We start from the raw sequence: 26,714 nt of genomic DNA on the forward strand, positions 1-26,714 counted from the left end.
AAAATGCTTAAAAAGCATTCCTACCCTGACAAATACGTCGAAGTCTTCCGTGCCTCCTGCGATACACAAGATGCTTGCTTACCGCTAGAAATGCGAAAATGAAGCGTTCGTACCTCCCATAGCGGTTTGTAATGGAAGACTTTATACTTAATGAGACCAGACAGTTTTTTCTTCCCACAATGTGTGTTTCCCAGAACAATTTTTCTCTTCCCAATACATCCTCGAACAATACGTCTGCTTGTTCGGGACAACGGGTTCAATATGTATCACAATGCATATCGAAACCTTTTCTCCCTTCCAATGCGTCTTAGAACAGTTTTTCGCCTCCAAATACTACCAGGAATGGTTTTTTTTTTTTTTTTCAAATGAGACCAGGATAGTTTTTCTACTCCCCCAATGCGTTCAAAAACCATTTTTCTCCTCACAATGCACCCCAGAATAGTTTTATTCTCCTAATGCGCCCCAGAACAGTTTTGTCCTTCCAATTCGTCCCGATGCGACCAGAAATGTTTGTCTTTTAGACCAGAGCAGTTTTTCTTCTCTGAATGCCTCCCAGAAGAGTTTTTCTTTTTCTCAATGAGACCAGGACAGTTTTTCTTTTTCCCCATTAGACCAAGACAGTTTTTCTCCTCCCGATGTGCCCCAGAAGAGTTTTTCTTTCTCCCAATGAGACCAGGACAGTTTTTCTTTTTCCCAATGAGACCAGGACAGTTTTGCTTTTTCCCAATGAGACCAGGACAGTTTTGCTTTTTCCCAATGAGACCAGGACAGTTTTTCTCCTCCCGATATGCCCCAGAAGAGTTTTTCTTTCTCCCAATGAGACCAGGACAGTTTTTATTTTTCCCAATGAGACCAGGACAGTTTTGCTTTTTCCCAATGAGACCAGGACAGTTTTGCTTTTTCCCAATGAGACCAGGACAGTTTTTCTCCTCCCGATGTGCCCCAGAAGAGTTTTTCTTTCTCCCAATGAGACCAGGACAGTTTTTATTTTTCCCAATGAGACCAGGACAGTTTTGCTTTTTCCCAATGAGACCAGGACAGTTTTGCTTTTTCCCAATGAGACCAGGACAGTTTTGCTTTTTCCCAATGAGACCAGGACAGTTTTTTTCCTCCGGATGCGCCCCAGAACAGTTCTTCTGTTCCTAATGCGTCGCAAAACAGTTTTTCTCCTCCCGATGCAACGAGAAACGTTTTCCTTTTATCAATGTGACCAGAAGAGTTTTTTTTCCCCCAATGTGTGAGACCAGGATAGTCTTTTTTCCTCCCAATGCGTCCCGGAACAGTTTTTCTCCTTAAGATGCGACCAGAAATTTTTTTTTCCCCAATGAGGTCATAAGTTTTCTCCTCCCGTTCCGTCCGAGAATAGTCTCTACCCTTCCAATTTGTCCCAAAATAGTTTCTCTCCTCCCAATGAGACAAGAACGAACAATTTTTCCACCTCCCAAAACTTTGCGACACAAAACTCTTCTTCTTTCTTTCAAAGTGATCGTGAAAACTCATAATTTCGAACTCGCCTGGGCTAACCAATTAAATACATTGACAAAATAGGGGCCGTAAACATAATGAACAGACGAAGAATATAATTAGAAAATAATCAAAACTAGAGACACACAGTGAAAACAGAATCATACATATAAGGAAAAAAATAATAATTTTCTTGAGATAAGTTTATTTTGGCAATTGATGTTCTTGTAGGTATTCCGCCTTGAACTTCTTGACAAACCCTAAGAAACTCAATCCAAATTCCTGTGTAAAATAAATAGAACAATGCTATTTAGACGTGCAAATGAGTTTTAACAGAAATTCACATAAAACATTTCTAGTTCCCCAGAAAAACTTTTTTTTTCTTTTTTGGTAAAACAATAGTGTTGATTTGGTGGTGCCATATTTCTTCGAGAAAAATGCAGAAAAAAACGGGACATAGCAAATTATAACCAAAAACCGTTGCTCTATGTCGCAACGCTCGTCTAATCTATGCTTGAAAAATTGCTAATTGGTGGTGGAATACTGTAGGTATACCGCAAATCGCAGCGAATTAAAATGCCTTTCAAGGGGAAAAAACTGTAGTCACAACTAGGTCTAGGATTTTCATGACCTAACGATGACAAGTCGTTGCTGATTGGTTAAATAACCTGAATTTCAGGGTTTTTTTAACCTATCAGCAACGACGTTTCATCTTTAGGTCATAAAAGTCCGAGCCATTGTCACAATCATCATAAGTTATAAATAATTTGTAGCTTATAAAAATTATCTTCATCCCAAAAGATGACAAATTTAAGTAAGGGGTCATTCAAGTATTACGTCAGCATCGAGGGGGGGGGGGGTTTCGGATTTGCTGACTTTTGATGACGAGGAGAGGTGTGAAGATTGCTTACGTAACCAACACCCTTTTTTGAAGATATGAAATATTCTAAGCTGATGAAATTTTGCTGACAGAAGGGGGAGTCAGTGTTTTGCTGACAACGTGTAGGGGGGGGGGTCAAAATGGCTGAAAATCTGCTTACGTAATACTTGAATGACCCCTAAGCTTATTTAAAAAAACTGGACATCATGTATTTTAAGTAGAGCCGGGATGGGGTGCGGGCGGAGATACGTACGTCCCACCCCCAGCGTCATCATCATCATCATCATTTGGCGTCCCATAGGGGAAGAGCTTAGGCAAAATTTTGCCCATTGCTCTAGCACCAAGTGGTTCAACATGAGTTGTAGGTCATGTAAGAATGAAGAAAGATATTATTCTGTGGAAATACCCAGAGTTTGGTGACTGCTCCGGGGACGAGAGTTATGGTGTCTATTAACACATTGTATTGGGTCTCTGTATGGGACATTAAGGAGAACCGCAACCAGTAAAGCCATGTCAGAGAATTTGAGGCTGCTCCTGTCTGCGGTGCCCTTTTAGAAAAGGAGCAGAGAAGGTCTCAGGGATATGGCTGAGAACTCAACATGAGGTTATTAAATAGTAATGCATGAAAGTTCAAGTTAAAGCAGAATTGAAACTCACCATGAATTTAGGTGTTTAGTGTAATTTAGAAAATTTACCAAGTTGTAAATGCTGGGAGCATTCACAACTTCACTTAGAGTCACCTGATGATCACCGAAGTAGTTCCTTCTCGGGATGGAGAAGGCGGGACATCGTCCCACATAGTGGAGTGGAGTTTCGTCTTCTTCTCCACACGCAGGACAAATAGGTGAAGCTGTATAACTACAGTTGTGTAGGTGTTTCGCTAGGTTAGCATGACCAGTGATGATCTGTATAACCTGTCGAATTTGTTTCCTGTTCAATGAGATAAGTTTTTTAGCAATATTCGGATGGGTTCCCAAGGCCAGCTTGGCCTGTCTGCAGTCCTGCCTTGAGTTCCATTGCCGCATGTGTTTGTCTTCTATCCATTGTTTGACATCTCCTTTGATGGTTGACATCGAAACAGGATAGAAAGGTTCAGGACCAGATAGCTTCATGTTCGCTGCCTCTTTGGCTATCTGGTCTGCGAGTTCATTTCCCTGGAAATTTACGTGACCAGGAACCCAGTAAAGGTTGATGTTGTTGCTCAATGCGGCCAAGTTATTCAGCATGTCAGTGCAGTATTTTACACACAGTTGAAACTTGAGGAAGTTGTCAAGAGCCAATAGTGCTGCTTGGCTGTCAGAGAAGATAACAATTTGTTTTCCATGATACCCTTTGGTAATCAGACTTTCAGCCAGTATGGCTATTGCTAATACTTCAGCTTGAAAGACCGTCGACGTTTTGCCTAGATACAAATGTATCTTATGGTAGTCGTGATCCACTCCAAAGATGCGGAAAATTGCTCCAGCCCCAGTATCAGTAATCCTAGAGCCATCGGTGTAACATTCAATAACTCCTGTTGAGATGCTATCAATTATGTGGGCAACTTCATTTCTCCTGAGTATGTGGATAGTGAAGCATTTAGTAAAATTTTTTGTTTTGGAACAGGAGTCTTTTGGCATTAGTAGAGAGGGTATCTCCGCTTTTCCCAGTAGACAGCTGTCAAGATGATTCTTGAAAGAAGGTTTGTATCCCATATATGGTCGATTGCACCATGTACCATTTTTTTCCATCCTATACATAGTTTTAAACGCTTCTCCTTGTAGGTACCATCTCAGAGGTGGTATCTTAAGAGTAGTTTCAAGGGCGATGGAGGGAGAGCTGGGTAAGGCTCCCGTGATAAGAATGCAAGCTAGTCTTTGCACTTTTTGCAAGACAGTTTCATAAGAGGTCTTTGATAACACCTGGTGCCATACCACACAACCATAGCTCAGCATTGGGCGTGCAATGGCAGTATAAATCCACTGAGTGGTTTTAGGGTTTAATCCCCAGGCTTTACCAATAATTCTTTTGCACAGCATAAGTATATTAGTGGCCCGTTTAGCTCGTTCATGAATATGGGATTTCCAGGAGAGCTTAGAATCCAAGTGACATCCAAGGTATTTCACTCTGTCACATATGGTTAATTCTTGTCCCTTGAGGGTTAAGTTTCCAATTTCCCATTTTCTGTTCCATGTGAAAATCACAATTCTGGTTTTTTCCGTGGAAAATGTTAGTTGGTGTTTGTCACCCCATCTGCTGACAGAGTTTAAAATTTGTTGAGCAAGAATCCTCATTGTGGATAAATCATGCCCTTGAATGAGCACGACTAAGTCGTCTGCATATGCCTGTGTATACCCTGGTCCTTTCATTAGATCAGAGATCAGGGAGCTGAAGACCATGTTCCATAGAAAGGGAGAAAGGATTCCTCCTTGCGGACATCCTCTTCTGATAGCTCTTTCAGCTTGGGCATCAAGAACATGAGCAGTGATTGTTCGGTTCCTGAGCATATGATCAATCCATCTAGTTAACATAGGTGGAATGTTAAAATCTATTAGTGCCTTACATACAGAGTCAAAAGTAACGTTGTCAAAGGCTCCAACGATGTCCAGAAAAATACCAACAGCAAATTGTCCATTGATAATTGTGTTTTCAATTCTCCAAATCAGTTGATGAAGAGCAGAGTCAGTGGAAAACCCTGTATTAAAACCATGCTGGTTCACATTAATCTTACCCATTAAGAGAGGAATCTCTTGAAGATGCCAGAGTATCAGTTTTTCCAGTAACTTTAACTGGAAAGAAGATAATGTAATCATTCTGAAGGATGATGATTTATAATAGGTGTCTTTTCCTGGTTTTGGTAGGAAGACACCTCTGGAGCTCTTCCATACTTTTGGTATATATCCCAAAACTAGGCTGGCTTCGAAGAGGCGAATCAGCTCAATGCCTATAACTTTCCATCCTTTTTGTAAAAAGATAGGATATATTCCATCTGTGCCTGGTGACTTGAAGGGAGAAAATCCCCTCAAGGCTTCGGTACATTTGTCATATTCAACTATCTTGTTGGCTATTGAGGTGTCTACTGGTTCCAGGATGGGCGTAGCCTGTACACCACAGTCTGGTTCCGTTGGTCCACCTAGGTGATAGTCCAGAAGACATTCCAGCGTCTCCACTGGGCTGGCAGTATAGTTACCATCTGGTCGTTCTATAACATTAATTTTATCATAGGAATTGTTTTTGATCAATTTGGTAACCTTGGCAGTTTCTGACAGTGAATTCATCTCTGTACAGAACTTCTTCCAAGAACTATTTTTCACTTTTCTGATTTCTTTCTTGAACTTTCGTTGAACTTCCTTATAGTAAGTCCAATTTGATTCAAGTTTAGTCCTAACAGCCTTCCTGTGTGCCTTCCTCGTTTCTTTACGGAGGAGTTCAAGATCTTTAGTCCACCAATTTTTTGAGTAGACTTTAGATTTGTCAGGCTTGAGTGGACACGCCTGATTCGCTGAGTTCCTGATCACCTCTGTCAGAATGGCAGCATGGTGATCCAAGTCATCTACTGTTAAGATCTCGTCACAGGGGTTGGCGAGAGTGTTGAGCTGGCTTTCCAGGTTTCTATTAAAAAGATCCCAGTTTGTGTTCTTAAAATTCCGAAAAAAAGTGGGAGTAAATGTTGCTTCGTAGTAGAAGTTTATGAACATATGATCAGATAAGGAGGGTTCATCACTGACCCTCCATCTCTTGATCGTGTTTGCAATATCTATTGAGACCAGGGTCAGATCAATAACTTCTTCCCGATTACATGTACGGAAAGTCGGTGTGTGCCCCTGGTTAGCCCAAACCAGATTGGTTTTCATGAGGAGCTCCAGTAATGTTTCTCCTCTTTGATTTATGTCTGAGCTGCCCCACGCTGTGTGGTGAGCATTGGCATCACATCCAAATATCATACTTATATTGTGATGTTCGCAGTATTCCACCAGTTCACAGAACATTTGCGGAATTTTGAGATCATAGGCCATATAGACTGAGCAGATCATAATAAGGCGATTCTTGTTTAGTCCCTTGCCCTTTATCAGAACTGCAACAACGTCTTCTGATGTGAATTGTGGCAGTGCCCAGGCATGGATACTTTTGGCAAGGTATACACATGCTCTTGGATGAAACCCCGTTCCTTTCTTAACGAAGAGTTGGGAGTTGGGTAGACGGCCCATAATCATCCCGTTTCTGACCCATGGTTCTTGAATCAGAGCTACAAAATGATTATGGTTGCGAAAGGAAGCTGCAAGGTTGTAGGATGCAGCCTTGCTATGTTGTAAATTTATCTGCCTAAATAACATTGGCAAGGTATGTTACAAAATTACTTACCAGTGGGTAAAATAATACCACTCGGTGTATAGGTTTAACCAAGGAGGTTGCAGAGATGTCCTAGGATAGATCAGAGTCGGACCCGGTGTTATACTCCAGGTCCAACGCCACTTCCATCTCTGGGTCATTGTCCTTATTTGCATCTAAGGGTCTGGATGTAGACCCCGTTTCATCAGCGGGTGCTGACCGTTCTTCTGCCTGGGGAGGTGTTGGCTTCTCAGGCCGTTGAGTAGAAATTGTTGGCCTGTGCTGTCGAGATGGCTCCCTGAATGTGACAGCACTCAAGCCACAATGCACAGTGAAAGATCTAGTGGAAAGCCACTCCACCATCGCTTGCTCCACCCCGATCACCAAGGTATTACCCCCATTTCCCGGGATGACAGCTCGCAGGTGAAGTTGGCCAGACACCAGATCTTCATTGCATTTACTGAGGAGTTTAAGGGATTTGTTAGGATCCCTATCTCCAGGAATCCAGACAAAGAATTTTTTCGTTGGTGGTCTATCACCAGGTCCTAGGGCAAGGTACCCGGTATGACCATCAACGTTTGGTGGAGGTGGTAAACCGTTGATTACTGTTTTCAACCACCCCAGGGTGGTCTGGTCTCTGCATATAATGCGAAGACCTTCCTCCCCAAAGATGGTTCGATCAACGTGAGGGTAAATACCCCCAGTGTCCTCCAGCATCTGGTCCTCCACCGAGTTGGTAATGTGAGACACATCAGCTGGAGTCAGTTTCCTTTCTGGATCCTTAGCCTGGACCCTGAGGGTGATGCCTTTCTTGGTAGCCTTGCTGTAGGAAGAGTCCTTGCAAGGCTTCTTGAAATTTGATTCTGGCGTGTCGCCAGGGACTCTTCCACGCTTGCGAGGAATGGCCCCTTTTGTCTGTGAGGCCTCGGCAGTGCCCGATGCAATTCCTGAGGGTCCAGGCGTGATGGCCTTCTCATTCCTTGCATCATTCTCTGCCAAGGTCACATTTGCCAGAGCTTTCTCCAGGTTACGCCTTTCTCTTTGGCGTTTCTTTTTGGTTTTCTTCTTCTCGTTGGCCGAGAGAAGTTGATTTCCCTCTACAGCAGGGTTCCTGGCTTCCGCTTGTGCTTCCACGGGTGTTTCCACACGTGCTTCCGCTGATGCTTCCGCACGTGCTTCGGCTCTCGTTTTCACTCTCGCTTCCACCTCTCCTCCTGGTGCAGGGGTTAGATGCTTTGGGGATTGGCATCCAGCGTTTTTTTCTCTTTTTTCCTTATTTTCCAAATTCATGGTCAGTTTGTAGAGAGATTGTGCGACCAGTATCCCTGGGTTTCCTCAGAGGGAGATTTCCTAGAGCTGACCCCAGATTCCTTCATGCAGTAGTGGCCTCGGGAGAGCCCCCCCCGCATCGTCGAGCATTACCCCACCCAGGTGCCACCTGGAAATACAGGACGAGCGGGATTATACACCAGTTGATAGGGCAGCCTCCCCGTTGGCTAGACAGGGTTCGGGCCCTTGTACTACCTGGCGGCCCAGGAAACGCTAAACCCAGTTTTTCACCTGTACCCTCTACTGCAGACATCCTCTGAGACCCCATTCCATCCCCCACAGAGTTCCTCCAGTTCTTCTGATCGCACAAGGGAGAAGCTACCACTTTCTTCGTTCGAGTCTTGTTGCTTTAGCATACAAGATCCCAGGGGGCCCCGACGAGGAGGTGAAGATAAGTGGCTTTGACTGAGCAGGGCCCACCGGACTTCGTCGAAATTACCCGCACCAATCGAGGACTGGATTTAGGGCCAATATCAACTCCATCAGGGTTTTTGACTCAACGTTGTCGAGAAATCCCTACTAGCCTTCTGCCCCCCACCCCCAGCGTCAACGGCGGAGCCAACTGATCTAATGTGTACATGGTGATTCAGAAAAGATGGGTAAATTTTAAGAGGCGCTAGTACACACCAATACAAATAATTGCCATCAAAGAATGCATGGTCTAACGTGAAACGCAAACGCGCGCTCCACAAACATTAAAACGGCATTCCTGTTGAAATTTATCGGGAGAAAAAGCATGCAAATGTAAACTGGGGGAGAAGAAGAAACCGTATGCAAATCAGCGTCTCAGTGAATAAACTGCGCGGACGAAGTGTTATTAAAGTGCGCCATTATCCCGTACGTTACAACTGTTAGAACGGTTGCACGTTGGAATAACTTCACAGAGTTGGCGTCCATGCCTTTTATTCAATATGGCGCAGATTTGCATACGGTTTCTTCTTCTTCTCCAGGTTACATATGCATGCATGGTGTTCTTTTTCTGGCGATAAATTTCATCAGGAATGCCGTTTTAACGTTTGCGGAGCGGCCGTTTCGAAACGCGCTAGCGTGTTTACGTTTCATGTTAGAACCGGCATTCTTTGATGACAATTGTTTGTATTGTTGTGTACTATCACCTCTTAAAGTCCCCCCCCCCCATCTTTTCTGAATCACCCTGTATATGCGTATATATGAAGTCATATCGTCATCATCATCATGCCCCCATACAGACTTTCAGGTCTATCTCGCCCATGGATGGGGAAGAAATACAGGAAAAATGTGGGAATACCCCATAAAATACGGGCTACATGACCACCGAAGTTAGGTTTCAAGTGATAGGAATGAACTTACGACGAATCCCAAGTTGAAATGTTGGTGTCCATCACTGACTATCATCTTGAAAGCCCATATGGCAGGAACGAAACTGTAATATATCCTGAAAACTTCTACTTCTTTCAGAATTTTCTGTTTCTCTTGCTCCATGCAGAAGTTCTTCGGCAAAGAGACTTCTTTGGACATTTGTTCGAGGTAAGCGTCAAGTAATGACTCCTGCAAAAGATAAAAGACACGCAAACGCAATCTATAATTGGGATATTGATTACACTGCTTGCTCCACCACTGATTTTGTTCCCAAAGATACAGTTGAATCCCATTAAAACGAACACCAAGAGACCGGAGAAATCACTTCGTTATAACGAAATTTCGTCATATAGGAATTCCAGGTTTTTGCATTGTTCTTGTGTCAACTTATCTGGGGGATTAGGTGATAAACTGTTCGTTAAAACGAGATTTCGTCATATAGGAATTCCAGGCTTTTGCATTGTTCTTGTGTCAACTTATCTGGGGGATTAGGTGATAAACTGTTCGTTAAAACGAGATTTCGTCATATAGGAATTCCAGGCTTTTGCATTGTTCTTGTGTCAACTTATCTGGGGGATTAGGTGATAAACTGTTCGTTAAAACGAGATTTCGTCATATAGGAATTCCAGGCTTTTGCATTGTTCTTGTGTCAACTTATCTGGGGGATTAGGTGATAAACTGTTCGTTAAAACGAGATTTCGTCATATAGGAATTCCAGGCTTTTGCATTGTTCTTGTGTCAACTTATCTGGGGGATTAGGTGATAAACTGTTCGTTAAAACGAGATTTCGTCATATAGGAATTCCAGGCTTTTGCATTGTTCTTGTGTCAACTTATCTGGGGGATTAGGTGATAAACTGTTCGTTAAAACGAGATTTCGTCATATAGGAATTCCAGGCTTTTGCATTGTTCTTGTGTCAACTTATCTGGGGGATTAGGTGATAAACTGTTCGTTAAAACGAGATTTTCGCTATAACGGTATTCGTTAAAATGGGACTCGACTGTATTTCAATGATTTGTAGAGTGGTTTTGGGAGGCTGGATATGAATCCGCCATTGGTTTTGTCGGATTTTCTCTAGTTTTTGAGATGAAGCTAAAATTAAATTTCAGCAGTAATAATTTGAACATAAGCACAGCATCTAATATAATATATATGTAACGGTAAATGTGATAAATCGGTTCTTATACGTGATAACCGGTTACTATGCATATTTACCAATCATCGTGGTAAGTTTGATGAATTTATCACTTTTAACGCCGTTGGATATGCGTGATACCCGAGCATCGTTAGTAAATTTGATAAATACTTGAAATTTATCGCCGTTACATGTGATTATGCATACTACGCTAGTGTATCAATTGGTGAATTCGGTGAATATGAAAAAAACTCCGAACGAGTTTAGTATGTGTGAGGAATATAGTCGGACCCCGATATAATGATAACAAATTTTACGATCGTATCCCAATATGAAGATAAATTGCATGTATGAATTATCCTGTATAGTATATCATATAGTACGATTTATCATGTTGGCCAACGACGCGACGCTTGGTTATTATGCATAATTGCCGGTAAAAGTGATAATTTTTTACTACTTATTAAATTTACCAACGACGCTTGTGGGGTACTATGCATAATCACAGATAAAAGTGATAAATTTTGGGAAATTTATCAAACTTGCCAAAATGCTTGGTAAGTATGCATAGTAATAACAATGTGATAAATGCGGTTATTTATACATAATAACTGCATTTATCGCATTTACCGTAGTATATACAGCATACAAACCACATTGAAACTGCGCGTAATATAAATCAGTAATAAACTTGAGATCAATACATATAGACCACTGGTGTCTGATCATGATCAGGGCCGTCTTAAGAGAATCATGGGCCCCCCCCGGGTCAAGTGGTTTTTCTGAGGCCCTACCTCGTAAATTCTAGAAACTCTCAACCGGATCTCATTTTTGTGAGACCCCCGGGCCGCGCCAGGGTGAGCCCATACGTTAAGACGGCACTAATTATGATATAAAACTAATCAGTGCTGTAACTGGCCATTCCTGTGCCCTGTGCAAGAATTTGCATTTAGGCCCCTTCTAGTCCATTCTAGGGCCCCCCCTTCCCAAGTGGGCCCTGTGCGGGTGCACCTTTTGCACCTGCCTAGTTAGGGCACTGAACGTAATAATAGAGTAAATGAAATAGGAAAGTTAAGATTCGATGCAAAAGTAAGTAGCTGCAAACTATTGAAAAATTATGACAGTGTGTGCCTCATCTCAAAAACTAGAACCAATTCGTCAAAACCAACATCAATTTTAAAATCAGCAGCCCCGAAATACCCCAAAACCGTTAAAATGAACTTGAAAATATTGTTTTATCTTGACAGTGTTATTATACACTTTAGACCAGTGGTTCTCAACCTTTTCAAGCCCGCGGCCCGGTTTCATTCATTTTTGTGAGTCGAAGGCCTGGTCAAACACACGACCAACGGAAAATGAATGAGGGAAAATGAAACGGCTGATCACTCGCGGCCCGGTATGAATGATGTCAGGGCCCGGTGGTTGAGAAACACTGCTTTAGACCCTTTAAGCGGCATTGGCGTAATATCTCGCCTCCTTACAATCCTCTTATTTGAGCATTGTTCGGGAAAGTTGATTTCTCAATGAAACACTCCCCCACACCCCCATACTTCTTCAGCTGCTGAAAATCGGAAGAGAGTTTAATTCATTAAAAAATGTATGACATTTTTCGAAGGGTTTTTTCCCCCTGCTGTGCCCACGGCCCCGAACTTAGGCACTTGCGAAGGGTGCTATCGCACCGGGACGCGTAATTAAAATCCCTACTCTATTAGTAACACAGGAAGCATTAGCACGCCGATGCAAGTTAGGGGCCGTGCAAGTATTACGTAAGCAGGTTTTCAGACATGTTTGACCCTCTTCCCCCTCCCTTGTCAGCAAAAGTCAGCAAAACAATGACCCCCCCCCCCCCCCCCCGCGTCAGCAAAATTTCGTCAGCAGCTTAGAATATTTCATGTCTTCAAAAAAGGGCGGTTGATGACATAAGCAACCTTCAAACCCCCCAAATGACTGGCCTGCCCTCGGGGGAGGGGGGGGGGGTGTGCGAAAGAGATTCTCTGAGCACGTCTCCCTATCAGACTTGAGGCACCAGCCATCCCAATCGCCAACGGCCATACCATGCTGAAAACACCGGTTCTCGTCCGATCACCGAAGTTAAGCAGCCTAGCTTTCAGCGCCCGAGTGGCGTGGTGGTAAGATGCTCGCCTACAACCGTGAAGGTTGCGTCACGGTGCCAGATTCAAACCCAACAGAGAATATAGATAAGATATTTTCCTAACGCGCTCGAGGCGATCATCGATAAAATGGTGCCTTCGTTTCTAACCAAAATGATTAATGGCAGTAAATTGCAATATGGCCAGAGTTGGTGTTTGGTGAAGTAAAAAAGCCTGGCAAATTCAAAAAAAAATTTAACCACCCATTGGACCTATGCCCATGCGTTAATACGGCCCTCCAGTCTGGAGCCTCCTCGAAAAAGTTATTTGACGGACGCGAACTCTGTCGTTTAGAGGGGGCCCTATAAATTGATTTTCGGTGAATGTGTTGGACAAAAATAAGTTAATCTCTTCTCTCTCTTAAGCCTTACCATCTCGAGGGCTGGGGGAAGCGGTATGCATATACATACATACAGCAAATCAAAGAAGACCGCGTCTGTTCTCGCACCGGGCCGCTAAATGACCAAGTCCGGCCCTGGCTGTGCCGCTTGAAGGATTAATGAAAATAATGATTCGAAATTAACATTATTTTGGCGTGATGGATCTTACTTTACCTGTTCTTCTCTTGAAGGATATCTCTGCATATGACATTCATAGTGGGGATATTCCTTAGTGTTGACGTCGAAACATCTGCTGCAGAACTGTCCAGCGATATCGAAGCTCCTGCGAAGAAGCAAATGGAGAGCCATTGGTCAGATATGTGATCATGATAATTCATAGAAGCCAACACATAAAGTTTCGTTCTGCCTCTACTGTGCTACATTAATATATCGACGCGATGGACGGTTGAAATTAGATTTTCGCATGTCAATACATTTGCATGCTTGCTCTGAATTCGATACCTATCCCGTATTACTAGGCTTCGATAGGACGGATTCAGAAAATTCGACACCGACGAAACAAATGGTTTTGAAATTATTGAAAATTCAGAATCAATGAAAGACATAATTTTGGAATTTATGGAATTAATGATTATGGAATTGCAATTAAATACATAATTTCTAAATTAATGAAAAAAAAATATTTGTGGGAATGAATGAAAATTTATACAAATGTAAATATAAAGGCCACAACACAGTCAAAATGCTCATTAGAATTAGAATGAATGAAATAAATGTTTCCATAATTGATTAAAATTTTGAATTAATGAAAGAAAAAAATTTCAGAATTAATGAAAGAAAAAATTTCAGAATTGATGAAAGAAAAAATTTCAGAATTAATGAAAGAAAAAATTTCAGAATTAATGAAAAAAATTTCAGAATTAATGAAAAAAATTTCAGAATTAATGAAAAAAATTTCAGAATTAATGAAAGAAAAAATTTCGGAATTAATGAAACAAATGATTTTAGAACGTTTGGGAATTCAAACACCGCAATTAATGAATCCCGTTTCCATCTTCAAGAAATATGGTGTTTGTAATAAGTTACCCGTGATAGCATCAAGATATTTAGAAAAATATTATGCATTTATCTGTTGTTATAACAATTTTTGACACATTACCTGTGATTGTAAAACGCAAATTCAAAATCGATGATGAGGATTGGACTCAAGTCACTCCCTTGCGGTACGTCGTTCCTTAGGAGAATATTTCCTGAAAATTTTAGACTCAGTTGAACACAAAATGTTTGATAATGATACATTAACGCAAGAAGTAACTTCAACCTAAAGCTTGCTAAAAGGTGCTCGCTGAAGCACTCGAGAAGTGCTTGACGCCCCCCCCCCCCAACTTCGCACTCGCGTGATCTTCGTTCGTCTCCTCCAATAGTACATTCCCATTAAAATTTCATTCTTATATTTTTGGGATCGTGGCTAATTCAGTTCATAATACTGTATTATTATCATATGTAAATTAATGGATAGTTACCTCCGTGGAGATCATTGTGACAGAAAACGACTGACGGCGAATCCAACTTTTCTATAAGCTCACTGTTTGATGATACGAAGAGAAAAAATATATATTTATCATATTCAAGTGATCCCTCAAGTGTTAATCATTGTATTAATTTCAAGGAAAAAACAACAATAATCGCTCACAATGGCTACTGATACCATTGCTCAACCGTACATGCACCTCGCACACATTATTCTGCGAAATTTCGAACGAATTGGTACCTGCCGAAATGTGTGTTCTGATCGTATGTGTGGCCCTGACGTATTTATGTTGTCAGAATTGATCTTTTGTCGTGTTCTTGTTGGTACGGCTTTCCCATTTGGAAGTAAAGATGGTAAATGCTTAAATTTTCCCCCATGTTATGTAAGTATTGTGTTGTAGGTCTGCCCGCTCTCTGCGTAGAGACTTTTTTTTTTTTAAATGAGAGATCAGAGACCAACACTGTCTATAATAGCAGAAGGCCTCCGCGCGAAAATCGTGACGTGACTGTAGCACAGAGGTCTTCAACCTTTTTCCTAGTCGCGAGCACTGCCTGTACCAATCATCAAAAGGAGAGCACCCTTACGGCAAGGCTGACGTACGAATGCATGTAATCAGGCGGATTTCAATCCTTGAATGCAATTTGTAAATTATTAAAACATTGCATGCAAATTGCAATGTTGGCCAAGTGCTCACGAGCACGAAATCGAACACAAGCATCGAGCACTATAGATGCTTCAGAGAGTGCCGTGGTGCTCGCGCGCAACGGGTTGAAGACGCCTGCTGTTGAAGGTCATCTCACCTATAGCCATTGGATATGGCCAGGGCCGTCTTAAGATCATCATGCCCCCCCCCCCCGGGCCAATTGGTTTTTCTGAGGCCCTACCTGGTAAATTCTAGTAAACAGATCTCATTTTTATGAGGTCCTCCATTCTTGAGGACCCCGAGCCGTGCCCGGGTGAGCCCATGCGTTAAGACGACATTGGATATGGCAGGCCGACGCATGCGCTACCTTTACCCCTTTTTTGTAGTATATCCAATGGCTATAGGTGAAATGAACTTTTTCAGTGACGTCACGAGCTTCCGAGACCTTCTGCTATAGACGGTGTTGGATCGGCTCACATTCACGCCGTGAAGTTGGAAAGCAGCAAACAGACTTCAGTCGACTACCTCTCTGCGTCAACGGGATTCGAACCCGGGTCCTCACGATGTGAGTTCATCGCTACGACCACTTGACCATTAAAGGGGCTTCGAAGGGTTAATATTTGAAACCAAATGTTAATTTGGTAAATTGCGTGTTAATTTGGTTCTGATCAAATAAAGTATTTCTCGTCTCCACAGATTCCATTGCGATCAATTTTTCCCCCCTTGAAGTGTGTACCAACAACACCCCCCCCCCCCCCACCCTCTTGTTTTCGCTGTTTGAGTTCTCGGACACGTATTTCTATACAAGAGATCGTTCATAATACTTACATGGACCACTGAAAATCTTTTCGTAGCTGTCCATTGACAACCATGCTCTTCAGGGTCGAATTGAACCCGGGTTCTTCCGGTATCATGTGAGCATTAGCCTCCAGATCATCAAGCCATCTAGAATGAAACAAATATTTTTAACTACGTTTCAAAAATATCTGTATTTTGTTTTCTAATTGAAACATCATATAGCGATCGATGTCCACATCTTTTCATTTAGGGGCCGTTCAAGTATTGCGTCATCATGGATGGGGGGGGGGGGGCTTCCGATTTGCTGACTTTCGATGACAAGAGGAAGGGAGGGGGGGTTTGGATAATGCTTACGTCATCAACCACCCTTTATGAAAATATGAGTTAGGACAAGGGGGGAAGGGGAAAAAAATGGCTAAAAATTTACTTACGTAGTACTTGAACGGCCACTTACGAATTATTGTATGACACACGGTATTTTTTTGTTTTTTTAAAAGAGATTCAAAATCGTTGTATGCATAATTGCTACTGCTAAAGCCCGAAATCGGCCAGTTCAAGAAACTGACCAGCCCAATTGACGCTCGACCAATGTCCAAATTTCAGGCTTTCGCTGGACTTTGGTCGGCTCCTATATATGTTGATCCCTCTATATCCCTAAAAAGCTATCCCTACGATTCGGGGTCATCGTTACGTTGGCGTGTTTTTTTTTTGTGATAATTATTTTAATTATTTAATTGTGATATCATCTATATTTTCCCCAGGTACCGAATTGGTACATGTTGGAATGTGCGTGTACGTGTAGTGAAACCTGGCGTGAAGTTTGTTTCTATGTAATGCTTGTTATATGTGTAGTGCTGCCATCTGCCATCAGTTTTTTCTAACTATGACTGAAGTGTAGTGATTGAATGATTTATCGTTGTAGGCAAGACTTTTTAATGTGGGGGGGGGGGGGGATCGGCTCCCATTTGCGCCTCGAAGTTGAGAACCACAGGAAACCAACTTCACCCGACCATCACTGTCGTGACAGTGGGGTTCGCACCCGGATCCTCGCGATGCGAGTCCGTCACTATGACCACTCGACCACAATAGAGGGAATGGTGAAAGCCCGAAATTCGGGCATTGGCCCGGTCAGCCAGTCCGATTTCGGACTTTGGCAGTACGTAACATATGTGTTGTTACTGTATGACGATGTTGTGCAGCTTTCTTGCACTCTTCCTCATTGGGACTCGAAGAGAATGGATTTTGGCCAACTCCCTGGCGATAGGCAGAGACATCTCGACCACGTCCTCTGATTTCAGGGATACTGACTGGAATGAGAAATATAGTGGAGTCACACATCACATGACGATTCTATTCAGCGGCGCCTCAGAACTCTATCGCAAAATTAGAGGAGTGATTGCACATGTCAACAAAAGCAATTTTCCCAATGGAGCCCAGGGTCATAACCCACTTAGTTGGAGGACACGTGCATCACCCCACTTCAAAAGTCGCCAATGCCAACCTTCCTCACTTTCATCACTTGGAGAGACAGAGAAATTTCTTCCTTCATGTCACAGGCAATTTTAGGGGGGGGGAGGAAATCGCCTCTTTTCCTTCTAACTAGACTATTTTCTTGAAAAAAATGCAGAACATTGGAATTCCACATACGGGAAAATACGGGACATCGCCAATTGGCGACAAAAAATGACGCCAAACGTAAGCAAAGGTGCCAACTATTGGAGAAATCGCTAAAAAAATGCGCCAATGGCGGGGAAACAAAGCATTACTGCAAATTGCAGTGGATTGAAATGAATTCCACGAAATGAAACGTTTATCATAGCAAATATGTGAGATGAATGTTCTTATTTATAGTTTTAATTATCGTAATATAATATATTAGAGGGGGAAATAGTTTCAATAAAGAATAAAAATTGAAGTAGGCTTCGTTGAAAATATAATAAAAACCGGGACATTCTTAAAAAAAATCAGGACGGACAAAATTACGTGAAAATACAGGGATGCCCCGGGAAATACGGGACGTATGATCACCCTATTTTTAACAGCATTATGTGTAAAATTGGGGAAATATTCCCTCCCCCTCACTTCAGAGTTACTTTGGGATCCCCCTTCCCCTTTATTTTGACGCCAATGATTTAAATCCCATGTTAACATGCGCTGATCATAAAAGTCATTTGCGACCGCAGGTTTCCATTGCGAATAATAACTGTTTGTCTTGACGTGTATATGTCATACCTCTTATTTTGGCGGTATAGTTCTGGGAAAGACTGTCGAGCACGCCCTATTAAGGTGGGCTTTTACAAGTATATAGAGAGTACATTAATTTGTTTAAGCACTTACCGGTATGTATTCTTCGAGTCGACCATTTTCGAAAAACCCATAAATTTTCGGTCCAAGTTTCCTTTCGGCTAGGACAGTGCTTACGGCAGCGTCCTGGACAATATCCTCGAACTCTCTTGCTATTGGTCCTCGAATCCTTATTAAGACTTCTTTCGGGATCCCTTCGACGTCGTCATTCCAGGATTCATTTGATGAGCACAAATATAGTTTGTTGGAGTAGCCTCCGCTATTATTTCGAAATAAACATGAAAAAATATGCATTAATATTCTTTCAAGTGCAATTCGTTAATTATATTTTTCGATATACATCACAGCGTTCGTCCTCGTCAGTCGAAGCGGTTCCATACGGGGTGATTCTAAATTCCTAGGACAAAACTCAAGAGGGGTATAAAAGATACCTGAACAAAAAACAGGGCCGTGGTGTGCTTTTTTGGGGGGGTTCCCTTGGGACCCTTCTTGAAAAGGTTATTATTATGCGAAACAAATGTAAACTTAGGTGATGGCACCTCCCCCCATCTTCGGCTCGGGGCTTAGGGGGAGTGGCCCGGTTGCCCCAGCCTAGTTACGTCCCTGCTAAACGAGCATTTTTGGCCATAGCATGTATAGTCGAATCGCAATAGCAAATGCGGTAGAGGATTTTTTTTAATGAGTGTGCACAACAGAAACTTCACAGAAAAGAAAACACAGTCCACGCCGCTTAATGCAATCACATCGGGACTTGGGGTTTTCTGATAACAATAACCAAATGATAACTAAACACGAAAAACGTCCGTTTTGCCAGTACGGTGACTACACCGTATAACTATGATCCCGTTTGGTTGAACGGGACGTATAAATAGGTAAAATGGGGTAACTGCTTTTCTTTCCTACATCATTGGTTGCCACAATCGTTTCCTTTTTTTTTTAAATTCTTTCCGTTCTAAAACAAGATCTCTATTTTTCCTTTAAGCTGAAATTCTACATTTTTGTTAGTCAGGTCAGCCATTGTGACACGCTAGAATGGAACTACCTAATGTTTATCACAAATTACAGTCGAATCCCGTTATAACGAACTCCAAGAGATCGCAGAAATCGCTTCGTAATAACGAAATTTCGTTATAAAGGAATTCCGTGTTTTCTGCATTTTTCCTATGTAAACTTATCTCGGTGATAAGAAAAGTGTTCGTTAAAACGAGATTTTTGCTATAACGGTATTCGTTAATACGGGATTCGACTATACAATACATATATATACGTTTATACGTTATCTTATATATAAATGTGAAAGTATGTATGTATGTATGTATGTATGTATGTATGTATGTATGTATGTATGTATGCTCTTTATACAAATCTACAGTTTTAGACCGATCGTCGCCAGATTTTGCACATATACCAAACAGGACCGGGATTGAGCCGTAGGCTACTTTAAAAGTTCGTCAGAGCTGGGCAAATGCCCTAAATGGGCGGAAAACTGTCGGGCAACAATGGTTTTGGGGGCCTCAACAATCACTTTCGGAACGTTTACTTTGGTTACCGTGGTTCCCAACAATGCGTTTCAGACGTGTGTATATGCCTTTACAATGGTTTGTCACATCTTTAACGCTGCCATCATAACAGTTTATTCCTTTATAATGGTTTGTCACTTTTCCAATCCTCCCAGTAATTAAAAAAAAACCCGGGAAGCGCCAGATATTTTTGCTTGCATGTATACAGGGTGTTCTGCAAGTGCTAATGTGGCCTTTATCTCATCAACCACCCATCGTTGAGGTATAGTTTCAATTTAAAAAGTGATTAAAAGGAGTTTGAATAATATTCGCTGCAGAAGCTGGACATATGGCGTCAGAACAACAACTAGGCGATAAAACTGGTAATAAAAATGTTCAACGCCAGCTGATGAACTCAATGCTTGCCTCAAATCATCAGCACTCTACTTCACCAAACACCAACTCTGGCCATATCGCTACATTGCAATTTACTGCCATTAGTGAGATGGGTTTGAAGTGAAGGTGCTGTCTATCGGTGGTCGCCTCGAGTTCATTAGGACATCAACACTCTGGCACGAAGCTAAAAAATTATCATTATCCACCAACATGCGAGTTCAACTGCAAAATGACTCGGCACTGCTATCATTTTCACATCAGTTGATCAAACTTGGCAATGGAAGAATTCCCGTGGACTCACGCGCACTGGACTGATTACGTTCCCAAATGGATTTTACCAGTTTTTAAACTCAGTTCAAGAACTTGGAGACAAAGTCTTCCCAAACATTCAACAAAATCACCGAAACCATGAGTGCCTTTCTGAGAGCGATTCTGGCACCGAAAAATGACATTGTGAACAAGATCAACGAAAAAATCCTAAAAATTATTCCAGGAGACTCCAAATCTTACAAATCGGTTGACACTGTCACAGACACAGCGCAGACAGTTCTATATCTTGCAGAATTTCTGAACTCTTTGGATATTCCGGGTGTGCCACCTCACAACTTGACCCTCAAAGTCGGAGTACCTATAATGCTTTCAAGAAATTTGGAGACACCGAGACTCTGCAATGGCACCAGACTCTGCGTGATAAAATTGCACAATTACATCCTTGAAGCAACGATTCTAACTGTATGTGCCAAAGGAGAAGACGTCTTCATTCCACGCATCCCAATTATCACTGAAGAAATGCCATTCACTTTCAAGCGATTAGTTCCCGATTCTTTTAGCTTTTGCTATGGCAATCAACAAAGCGCGAGGCCAGTCGTTAGCAGTGGCAGGTATCAACCTACTTGAGCCCTGTATTTCTCACGGACAGCTTTTCGTCGCCTGTTCGCGTGTTGGAAATCCCAAAAATTTGTACATGTACACACCAGATGGAAAAACCAAAGATATTGTGTATCCACAAGCGATTGCCTGAAGTTTTTAATTAAAATATTTAAAAATGAAAGTAAATTTTTTTTACTTAATGCAGAAATATTTTGATTAAGAAATTGTTAACAATGATATGTATAACTGTATAAATGATTGTATAACAATGTTATGTTGTAATACATAAGCTATATGTATGTAAATTTTTTACAGGGCGGGCAACGTCGCCGGGTATCAGCTAGTATATTATATACGTTTCACATACATCTCTTGAGAAAGTTTCTCGGGGAAATAGATTTGAATTTGGTCGTTAACTGAAGGAAACTGATCAAGGAGGAAAGCTCTTTTTTTTCCCCTAACGCATTTGCCATATAGAAATACCATTGCAAAAGCAGCTCCACACGGATATGGATCGCACAGCGAAAATACTACGGACTTTACCACATCAAGTACGAAAACGTTTGTAAACAAGAAGAACCTTCTAGCCTCCTACGTGATTTATAACTTTATCCGAAAAGGTTCTCTCTCTCTGATAACTATAAATTAATTTTCCCCCCATGCTATGATACTGGTCTGTTTCATGCGAAAGTGATAGAAATACCGAATGATGACAATATCCATGTTATTATTCGTTCATGTTCAAATAAGCTTCGTCGACTGTATCATATTTTTCCGATTTGCCGCGATATGTGCTATCCATCATTCGAGGGGTGCAGGGGGGGGGGGTTGTAATAACGCGAGAATTCAAACATTTGCAATCTTTACTTCAAAACATGGAACACGTTTTCCATGTTTTGGAATACGTGTATACCACTAATACTGCTAATGGCAGCATTAGCAAGTCAGACAGCATTCATATGCATGTACATACATTGATACGTTACGTTCTGACATGTACCGATTCGTTAGAAATTCCACAGAGGAATGTGTACGAAGTGCATGTTCGGTTTAGTGGGGGGGTTGTAATGTGGTAGGCTTCTTTATCATCATAGTGCAACCTGGGTAACGCAAAATCTACCGCAAGTCATTGTACCGCTTATCACCAAAGGATCCAGAGAGGAGGGACGGGGACGATCACTCCTCCCAAGAGCTGAATAATATAGAAAAAAATTGCTGTGTCCCGCATTTTGCAGAGCAATCAAACGAATACACAAATAAATGGCCTCCCAATACATTTCTCTGGATCCACGCTTGGCTTAAGCTAGGATGACTAGCCCAAACAATGACAATGTCATTGTTTGGCGCAGCATGACGTTTTGATTGTCCACACACTCGAATAGAAACCAAATTTTGGTTTAAAAAAGTGTAGTTTTTATTGGTGCATATGCACCTTCGTATTGGATTGGGGTTTGGTTTTTATTCGTGTGAGAACCATCAAGGTTATGCTGCGCCAGAGAAAGACAAGCGGTATAATGACTTGTGGTCAATTTTCCGTTACCCAGGTTGCACCATAAGAAGGCCACCACATTATAACCCCCCTGCAACCTCGAATTATTGATAGCACATACCGAATACGTCGGATAAAAAAAATATTGTTTTCTTTTGGGGAAGGGCTGTTTCGTACACCCTACAAACACCCTCTACTGTGTTTGTTATTGCGATTCGACAACACATTCTATGACCGAAAATGTTTGTTTAGGCATCTTGTATTCACTCTCAAAGTTTATCTCATGAATTTAGAATCACCCTGTATATCGTGAAAAGGTTCTTGAGGTGGGTCAAAACTGGTGACCGGTAAGTATAGTGAAGCGTTTCTTCACTTTGCACTCAAAAGAGCCAATTGATGCACCGACACCAAGTGGATTTTGTAAGGCTCGGCGCGTTCATGTGCTGCCCTCTATATCTTCTGAAGATGAACTTGATAATGAATAAACATTCTAATGAGCATAATCCAAAGTTGCAAAGTCTGTGTCGAGATTTTATTTTTTTTCAAAGGGGACACCCCGGCTTGCATGTGCACCTAGAAATAGGGGAAACTATTACTACTAAACCACACATGCACCTCGTCCACATTACCCTGCGGAACGTCTAACGCATTGGTACATGTTGGAATGAGCGTGTGCGTGTTGTGAACCTGAAGTTGAATTTTGTTTCTGTGTAATGCCGCCATCTGCCATCAGTTTTTCTACCCATGAGCGAAGTGTAATGATTGAATAATTGCATCGTTGTGTAGGTCTGTTGCTCTCTGTCGCGAGACATTTTAACGGGGGGGGGGATCGACTCGCATTTGCTCCTCGAAGTTGGGAACCACAGAAAGCCAACTTCAGTCAACCACCTCTGTGCCACGGGTGCTGTTCGAACCTGGGTCCTCGCGATAAAATTGTCTCACGGTGTCTTTGTGCGCGCGGCTTCTGATAGACAATGAAGTTCCTTGATTCCCGTTGCTGTCAATGGACAATGTCGCCTGTCTTGTATATGTTATGTATATGAGTGTTTATATGTTTGTGTATATCAGGGGCGTAGCCAGAAATTTCGTTCGGGGGGGGGACCAAAGTGACAGAACAATGGATTTGGCCATCTTTTTCCCTTTTTTCGGTCATTTTCTCACATTTCGGGGGGGGGGGGGACCAGACCCCCAAGTCCCCCCCCCCCCTCGCTACGCCCTTGGTGTATATATATATATGTGTGTGTCTGTAGTTATACTCGTGGGCCAACTTCGTGACCTGATGGCGACGTGCGTATGCACCGGCCCATGCATAGACTTAAGATATAAATAGACCGCGCACGCTATTCATAAAACTTGTCGAACGTGAAGAAAAGATGAGCAGTATTGTCGGGGAAAGAACAGGTTCTGCGCTATTACATTTGGCGCGTTTTCGCAGAAGCTAGGATGTTGCTGTAACGAAATTTGACTCAATTCGATCAAGTTGATGAAAACTTTCCTTCATTTTTTCAATGAATTTCACTCATTTTTATGTGAAATATTTAGGGAGTATCAGATTTGAAAAAATAAATTCTATAAAATAAACAAATATTGGAAAACGGAACAACGTATATGTTGTAAAGCCTAATTCATTTATATTTTTAAATATTCTCTTCATTCACTTTGTCGCTTTTAATTTCGAAAATTTATTTATACTAGGGGTTATTAAAACAAAAATATATCTTTCCAGAACATTACAATTACTCTATATACTCATAATTAATGTATAATTAATTATAATGCATCATATTATGTTATGTAATGTAACACATTCACACTCATACCATATTCAGTCATGAAATAATATTCAAACAATAAGAAAAAGTTTCATTTCTAACATTCCTGAAAAACCTTTTATAACCTCATCACACAAAACTGTAAACACTTACATAATATTTCAGGATTAAAATAGATTTTACTCAAGAAAATTACAGAATCTCATCATCAATTTCTCTAAATTATAAGAATTAAAATTCCATGTAGAGTATATATGTAATAATTTAAAGTGTGTATATATATATATAATATTTTAGGATATAATATTTCATATATATAATATAATATTTACACATGTCACATATATATATATATATATATGTGACATATGTAATCTCTTCGCTCCAAAAGTATGCATATGTTAATCTTAATTTAAGGTATTAAATCGTTTTTAGAATGATTCTTTTTCAAGATAACATCTGAGGTACATAATATATGACTTCAGGTCTTAGTACAGATATTGACTCAAAAAATCAATTGAATAATTAATTTTCTTGTTTGAAGCGGCAATTTCACATACAACAAACATAAATTAATGAATAAAAAATTTCTTTTCTGTAATAGTTTTATCTCAGGTGTGAAGAGGGGTAAAAATACTATTTTATTTATTATTATTATTTAGAGGTTGTTTATTATTTATTATAAACTATTATTATTTATAAGATATTATTAATTTGTTAATTATTTTTAGAGGTTGTTATGCATTTTTATGCAAAACTGCAATTGTCTAGGCGGGGGGGGGGGGGGGGAGTTTTCCTCACATTCTATTTAAATAGAATATTCTTCATAAATTTCTCCTTCTGAAAAGCATATTTTCTTCCAAGTTGAGCAAAACTCGAATGAACTCACTAGCTCGCCAAATCTCGCCAAATCTTGCGGAGACGTATATTTCAGTTAAAACTTCATAAAACTCACAATTTCAATCATTTATTGCCAAAAATTCTATTAAAACATTTAATAATGATTCATGACATTTGAATTTTACCAAAACTTGGAACTTTAATTGAATTAAATCCAAAATGGAGTCGTTAAAAACTGAGACTACGTCAGAAATCAATTGAATCGTCAATTTAATATTCCAATTTTTAATTTATAAGAAGAGGAATAAGCAAAAAAGTATTCCCTTGTGAAAGGATACTGGTCCCCCTTTCCTAAACCGCTCAGAACATCCGAAAGCTGCGCAAGTGTAGGCCATCCTAATCAAAAATAAGACAGCGCGTGTAGATCGTCATACGAGTAGCCATAAGGAAAGCATTGCCAGCGTGATTCCCTGACCAGGCTTTCGACCGCAGTCACGTGACTCCGGATCTTTGCTTCACATTGTAACCCCTCGCGCGCACTCTATAGTATTATTACTCTGTGGGCCCATGTAACCTCAACTTTTTGTCTTCTTGCCTGCTGGTGGTCTTTCGGTACTTAGAGCTCCGGACGTTGCATCGCTCTTCCACCATGGCCCAAACCTTCTGGGTGACCAGCTTATATCCCCCTATGGGGACAGAGCGGGGAGGGTCGTGGTCGGTTTCGGGTCCTCGCGGTGAGAGGCCGTCCACGCGACCGCACAGCGGCTACCAAATATGCTAAAATATATTGATGATTTACCTGATTTTGGTCAAACGGAAGTTTTGTAGTTGCAGGTCTTTCCATGGGCCACCGAGAAACTCCCGACATGTGTCGAGGGCGTTTTTCTTGAAATCATCCATTTTATCTTCGTCCCACATGATTTAACAATGATAGTAAAAGGACTTCTTGTTCGATTTGAATGGAAAAAACGAGTGGTTCTTTTTTCTTTTTTTAACGAAAAGGACCGAAAAAACCGAGGAAGCAAGCGATGAACTTTGATGATGAAGAAACAACTCTAGCCGTGATCGCGCGATTCCAGGAACTGCGGCAACCGGTTGTGATTTGACATTGAACCGAATACCGCCTTCACCATTCTTTATCAAGAAAAACCACGTGACGTTGATTGTGTGACGTAAGACCGTAATCGGCAGTAAAGAGTGAATGTCGTAAAGATAAATTTTTATTTGTGCAACACAGAGATTTTCTTTTTAGCTCCTTCTATTCGTTCATTCATTTATTTATTTGACACAACCACAGGAAATCCAATTGCTGTTATGAGAAGAGCACATGATGCTCACAAAAGCGCGCGAATTGCGGGCATTTGCCTGCTGTGGTCTTGTATGTGTATAAAACAAAAACAAATCCTTACAGTGTGTATTTACATAAAACTACTCAGCAGAGGTGCCGACATGAAGAAAACATTGGAGGGGTTGAAAATTGCTGGTCGTCCCGTATATACGGGACTGAAGCGCGTACACAGGAGGAGGATGAAGGTGCATTGCATTGCTTTTTTTTCAGAAATTATTTGGGGTCTTACAAAATTTATTCGGGGGGGGGGGGCTCAGATGGTCTTAGCCCCTTAGGTTC

The 26,714-nt window shown here is 41.3% G+C and overlaps 1 protein-coding gene across 1 annotated transcript; it reads right to left on the bottom strand.

The window, feature by feature from the left end:
• Nucleotides 1-1,572: 1,572 nt before the first annotated feature.
• On the bottom strand, nt 1,573-26,186 carry LOC149071726 (choline/ethanolamine kinase-like). Its single transcript, XM_089247809.1, has 9 exons — nt 25,887-26,186; nt 18,255-18,480; nt 17,097-17,224; nt 15,948-16,064; nt 14,469-14,530; nt 14,105-14,195; nt 13,159-13,267; nt 9,311-9,508; nt 1,573-1,746 (listed from the first exon to the last, which is right to left on the bottom strand). Exons 1-9 carry the CDS (start codon nt 26,003-26,005, stop codon nt 1,669-1,671), a joined length of 1,128 nt encoding a protein of 375 aa, XP_089103935.1. The 5' UTR covers nt 26,006-26,186; the 3' UTR covers nt 1,573-1,668.
• Between the last annotated feature and the right edge of the window lie 528 nt (nt 26,187-26,714).

Source organism: Pholcus phalangioides, unplaced genomic scaffold (genome assembly GCF_987345545.1).
Source record: "Pholcus phalangioides strain wild (caught in Gottingen) unplaced genomic scaffold, Ppha-v1.0 ptg000018l_1, whole genome shotgun sequence".
Taxonomy (NCBI): Eukaryota; Metazoa; Arthropoda; class Arachnida; order Araneae; family Pholcidae; genus Pholcus; species Pholcus phalangioides.

Coding starts and splice junctions, on each gene's coding strand:
- LOC149071726 (XM_089247809.1), bottom strand. CDS start 26,005: ATGTGGGACGAAGATAAAATGGATGATTTCAAGAAAAACGCCCTCGAC. Junction 18,481..25,886: donor TTCCGTTTGACCAAAATCAG/GTAAATCATCAA, acceptor TCGAAATAATAG/CGGAGGCTACTCCAACAAAC. Junction 14,531..15,947: donor AAAGATTTTCAGTGGTCCAT/GTAAGTATTATG, acceptor ATCATCAAACAG/TGAGCTTATAGAAAAGTTGG.